This window comes from Acipenser ruthenus, chromosome 4, assembly GCF_902713425.1.
Source record: "Acipenser ruthenus chromosome 4, fAciRut3.2 maternal haplotype, whole genome shotgun sequence".
NCBI lineage: Eukaryota > Metazoa > Chordata > Actinopteri > Acipenseriformes > Acipenseridae > Acipenser > Acipenser ruthenus.
The window spans coordinates 6,576,127-6,581,782 of record NC_081192.1 but is presented as its reverse complement, the minus strand read 5'-3'; the positions used below and the strand labels follow the sequence as shown (position 1 = coordinate 6,581,782).

The 5,656-nt window shown below is 38.4% G+C and overlaps 1 protein-coding gene across 1 annotated transcript; it reads left to right on the top strand.

Moving 5' to 3' along the window:
- The first annotated feature begins 568 nt into the window (after positions 1–568).
- On the top strand, positions 569–5,238 carry LOC117399903 (piggyBac transposable element-derived protein 4-like). The gene is made up of 2 exons (XM_033999337.3): positions 569–988; positions 3,436–5,238. The coding sequence occupies exons 1-2, from the start codon at positions 822–824 to the stop codon at positions 5,096–5,098; spliced, it is 1,830 nt and encodes a 609-aa protein (XP_033855228.3). The 5' UTR covers positions 569–821; the 3' UTR covers positions 5,099–5,238.
- Positions 5,239–5,656: the final 418 nt, after the last annotated feature.

The following is a 5,656-nucleotide window of genomic DNA, read 5'->3' as shown; positions in this document are numbered from 1 at the left end:
GCCATTAAATTATGAATTACATGCTCGATAGGCACAGTTCAACAATAAAATAATATATATGCGTGCATGTTTTAGTTGTGTACGTATACATTATAACAATTTCCATGTATTATGTGCATTTGTAAGTTGTAAGCCTGACAAGCAAATATGTTTTACATGTGTGTTTTTGTCAAAGCACACATTTAATGTAGATTGGAAACCTGTGTAAAATCAATTGTAAATATCAAAATGTACACAATAAAACTTTGTTTTTTACAGTTTTAATACAAAGGAACTTCGATTGCATCCACCACTTCTGCGATTAGAATTTCTCTCAACACCACCTCCATTTCGGTTCTGCTCTGAACTGTTGTTCATCTACCAAAGCTGTCCACGCTCCGTCTGCACAGACCGTGACGTTACGCGCAGACTCCGGTCTGAAATCTAGCTGGCAAAAAGTGTCGTGAACGCACCCACGAATCTCACCAAATGTTCCCGTATTCAGAGTGAAAACTACAGCCTCCAGAATGCAATAGTACAGTCCCGTGAGACGTGTTAGATCGGTGGGTATACTTCAGTGCCTGTAACTCCAAAACTACACAGATGTAAGCGTTTGCAATGCTGTTTGTCTTGGTTGTTAGAGAAGCTAGACCAGAGAGAGATATGGTGCGTTCACGGGGATCAATCTGCGCAGATTCTGTGCACAATCTGACCATTTTAGCCAATGGGTGCGTTCACGGGGATCATTCCTAAAAGATCATTGGCTAACTTGGTCAGGTTCTGCACAGAATCTGCGCAGAATGATCTCGTAAACGCACCCATAGTTTTATCAAAAGCATACAATGGCTACAGCCGGTAGTAGTACATGTTCAGAAAAAAAAAGATCAGAATCGAAAAAACGGAGACTGACTCGAGAAGTAGGTTTTGAAAATGTATTTGAGGACTCTGAGAGTGACAGCTCCGATATGGGAAGCTTCGAATGGGAATTTGAGTATCCTATTTCAGACGGGTAAGCACCATACGTATTTTATGACTCTTGTTTACCAGGCTGCTCTCTGCCGTGGCGCGTGACATAAGTAGCTCTGAAGTTCAGTGTGTTATACAGAGAGTGACTTTTTAAGATGGCGGAAAATACAGCACTAACGCTGTTTTTGGATGATTTTGTGCAAGATTGTGCAGAAAATCTGATATTCAATCTCTCTATTGCACTTGCAACACCGTGGCTTTAGCGGCAGTGGATTCAAACACATGCAAGAGTCCTGTACGGATTGAAAACTACATTGAGAGCACTGTTCCTCAGTACTGTGATTGTTGCATATTGCATGTTTTATTTACAAGTGGATACAGTGTAGTTTACGCATGCAATTAAGATGTTTCTATTGTATGTAAGTGTTGTACAGCAAAATCAATTAAAAACAACAACAAAAAAATATTTCCAGAAATAGAACCATTTATTTTTTCAACATTTGTTCAACCCAGTAATATTTTTATACAGCAAATCAAATAAATATTTTCTTCAGCGATTCTCAAGCAATTAGTGTATTTGTTTTGCAGCCTGCATTTCCAATAGCTCCTGCATCTGCCTTTTCTGTTCCTCTGCAGTCTTACAATTGAAGTATTACTGTGTGTTTTTTTTTTCTCTTCAATATGATGTAAGTCTTACAGTACATATATAATTATTAATTATCTCTTGGTTTGATAGTAATGTAACACAAACGTACCTCATTTTAGTAAAGTTCTCTATTCTAACGTCCCTTTTCTGACACGAAAAAAAGGGTTTCAAGTTTTCGCTGTAACATGCTGTGATTTCAGCCGAATTATACGTGAAGCCTAATCTCCCAGAAATAACAAAAATATTAAATAAACGCTATGCTTCCATTGTTTTTCTTTTTAAATGCAGTTAAGAAAACGTTCCTCAATGTAAGGCCGACCAAACAAACAATAACAAGCTGAGCGTTTCGAATGTTGCATGCGGTGCTGCAGATTCACTTCCTTTAAAAGGAAAAAAGTCAAATTACGCTGTTTTAAATAAAGTTTTGTTTTGTTTTTTTACGAAAAATAATGCACACAGATATGTTGGTCAAAGTCCAATATGTGGGTAAATTACACCACAGTCTTATTTATTTATTTTTATTATTGAATACAACAAAAACAATACAATTACACAATACAACATGTGAAGGAAACATGTACAAAGTGACACATGTCCACCACACACAACAACAGCAGCAAGCACAAGCTCCTTCCTTAAAACTTACAAAAAAGAACAGTATGTAAAACATAAGCATGGGTTGCCTTATCTGAGAGAATTTAGCAATTATTTCTAGCCTTTGAAACTTCATTTTCATTTAAGAAATATAGTAGTGTCATCTTAATTTGGCATATCTTAATTTCTTTACCATATATCTCAATCCCTTGAAAATGTTTCTGATTTTACCAATAATGAAAGAGTTCTATAACTTCAACTGTACTGCATTTCTTTAGAGTTCTTGGCTCTCCAAATGTCTAGAATAGCCATACTTTAACACAAAAAATGGAATATTCTTAATACCATTGAATGTTTTAGGAGGCCATCTATCAATACTTTCATCTGGAGTCGTATTAAAATCTCCACCAATAAGTTTGGCTGAAGGGAATTCATCTAAAGTTATTGCTATTTATTGGTGTTGTAGTATCAATTAAAAATCCGTCCACATTGTGCATTTCTTTTTCTTCTCCTGCATTATCGACAAGTACAATATTTGCACCCGCCTCAGGCACCCAGGCTGGACCACTTATCGTGTCTGTCTTCGAAGAGAAGTACATTATAGCCTGACTTACAGACTGCTTTTCTTTTTTTCTCTTGCCTTCTTGTACATTTGAGTCTTTGGGTCTCAATATTTAATTCAAACTTTAGCTTACACTGTTTTCAGGTCTAACCGCTGCTTTTAATTTATCTGTATAGTTTACATTACTATCTGAGTTACTGCATATTTATAACTTAATTGAGAAAACAAACACAAAAGTTTTTAACACACGTTGCTCTACATCTGTAATGGCGGCCATCTTGTGCCGCCCCCCAATTCCACCACAGTCGCCGCACTGGTACCTCCACCATTTTGAAAAGCCCACCGAGTAAGCTCCTCAGAATGTTAGCTAACGTTACAAAGCACACTCAGCGTCATTCAATAGAAAGCGCCGTGTAACGCTCTGGAGCGCACTGCCTATTGAACGTACCCAGTTGTTTATCAGTTCTATAAGAGTTTTTTGTGTATAAATACAACCTATTTTGTTTTTATGTTCTGTAAGATCTGGTTATCTGAAGTAATTAAATGCACCCAAATTGTGCACTCTCCAAAGTGAGTTTCTTTACTTCGTTATCCAATTGGTTCATTTTTTTTCTTTGATCTTTTGCTTATAAAACATGTGTTACTGTTGTTTACGTGTTTCATTATTTATCTTTATTATTATTTACAGGATTGACGATGATGGGACAGCGACTCCAGAGCCTGAGCCTGCAGCGTATGCTGGCAGTACATCCACGCCCACAGTGTCAGTGTTATCAGAGGCGCAGTCTTCAAACAAATGGCATTGTTCTACACAATCAGATTACATACCCAATCAGCCCAAATTCAGGCCTGCCAGACAGCCAGGTATTTCATTTGATAAGACAATAACCTACACAGACATTGATCTTTTCAAGCTTTTTTTTTCAAAGGACACTGTCGCCAAAATTTGTAGCAATACAAATAAACAAGGAGAGAAGCAGCAAAAAAAAGGCAAAAAGTATCCATGGAAGCCACTTGGGGTTCAGGAGTTTTACACCTTTCTTGCAGTTGTCATTTTCATGGGTATAGTTAGGATGCCAACACTCCAAGAGTACTGGACTGATGAAAACATGTATGGAAGCTACTTTTGTAAGAGTGTGATGAGCAGAAATAGATTCCTTCCCATTCTATGGAATCTGCACATGAGTGACCCAGACGAGGATGCAGAAAATGACAGGAAAAAAGGCCAGCCTGACTATGATCCTCTGTTCCGCCTCCGTCCTTTGTTGGATAACATCAATTTTTCATGTAGGGCATACTACCACCCCCAACAACATGTCAGCATTGATGAGAGGATGGTTGCCTCCAAAGCAAGGCTAAGCATGATGCAACACATAAAGGACAAGCCCACTAAATGGGGTGTGAAAATGTTTGTGCTGGCAGATTCTACAAATGGGTACACCTGTAACTTCCAAATATACACAGGAAAGAGGGCACATCCTACACCAAATGGCCTTCGTTACGATACAGTAATGAGTGTTTTAGACTGCAATTTAGGCTATGGTTACAAGCTGTATTGTGATAATTTTTACACAAGCCCAAAACTGTTCACAGACTTGTATGGGATGAACTTTGCTGCCTGTGGCACAGTCGGAGACCATACGAAAGGATGTCCACGTACAAAAGAAAATGCTTTGACTAAGAAGTCGGAAAGAGGATCCATTCGCTGGCTGAGAGAAGGGCCTCTGCTGTTTGTCAAGTGGATGGATACTAGAGAGGTGTCTATGTGTTCCACTATACACGCGGCTTACCAAGGTGCAAAGGTATCAAGGAGAGTGAAATTACCAAATGGGAGCTGGCAAATGAGGAATGTTGACATTCCTGAGGCAATTCAGGATTATAATCGGAACATGGGAGGTGTGGACAGATCAGATCAACTGATTCAGTATTGCAATGTCGTGCACAAAACAAAAAAATGGTATAAGACACTCTTTTTCCATTTCCTAGACATTGCTATTGTGAACAGTTTTCTCCTCCACAAAGAGTTGTGCCAGGTTGTAGGGAAGATGCATGAGAGCCAGGTGGTTTTCAGAAAAAAATTGCTGTTTGAACTGTGCGGGGAACAATTGCCAGCTGAAATGCCATCTTCATCTTCAGCACCTGCCAGTCGAATGATGCACTTACCTGCACCTATTGTAGACCCTGCCAGTGTTGAAAAGGGACAAAAGGCATCTGCAGGCAGGCGTAAATGTCAGCACTGCAAAGACTTTGGTCGGGGCCAGATGAGCACTCCTTGGCAGTGTAAGACCTGCAATGTGCCATTGTGTCTTGTGCTAGACAGGAACTGCTTTATAGAGTGGCACAGAAAGTAATGGACATGGCCTGAGCATGTACAATTGTAAATAGTTCTCTTCAGTGTTCCATATGTAATGTTTCTGTTTTGTTCAAAAGAAGTTGTGATTTATGCTTATTTGGTAAAAGTGCTAATAAAATGTGCTTCATTTCTTTCTAACTCGCGTTCATTTCATATTGAAGTTCAATGGTGCATGGTTATTTTGGAAAAGCTTTTTTTTTTTTTAAAACACATATTATCATCTCTACCACATATAGTATGCCTGATCCTGTTGCAACTTATGTAATATGCAAGGACATTTTGTGGCCTTTCATTTGATATGTTACATGCGTGCAGCACAAACTATCCAGTAGTTACACATACATAAATTAAAACAAGCAGAAATAGGGCTGAGTGTAAATAGTTTTTAATTCAAATGAAATGTCAAATTGGCCTAAAATACCAGTTTATATTTGTATTGTATCTTAATCAAAAAACACTGTAAACAAATAAAGAAGCAATAAGGCTGAACAGCGCGCTTGATAACCAGCAGTCACGTTGACAGTAAAATGCCCCATGATAAAAGCGAAGGCTTGTC

Bases quoted from the DNA above. Each gene is read 5' to 3' on its own strand.
- LOC117399903 (XM_033999337.3), top strand. From the start codon at position 822: ATGGCTACAGCCGGTAGTAGTACATGTTCAGAAAAAAAAAGATCAGAA. The intron at 989-3,435 runs GTAAGCACCATA...TATTATTTACAG, and splicing joins GAGTATCCTATTTCAGACGG to GATTGACGATGATGGGACAG.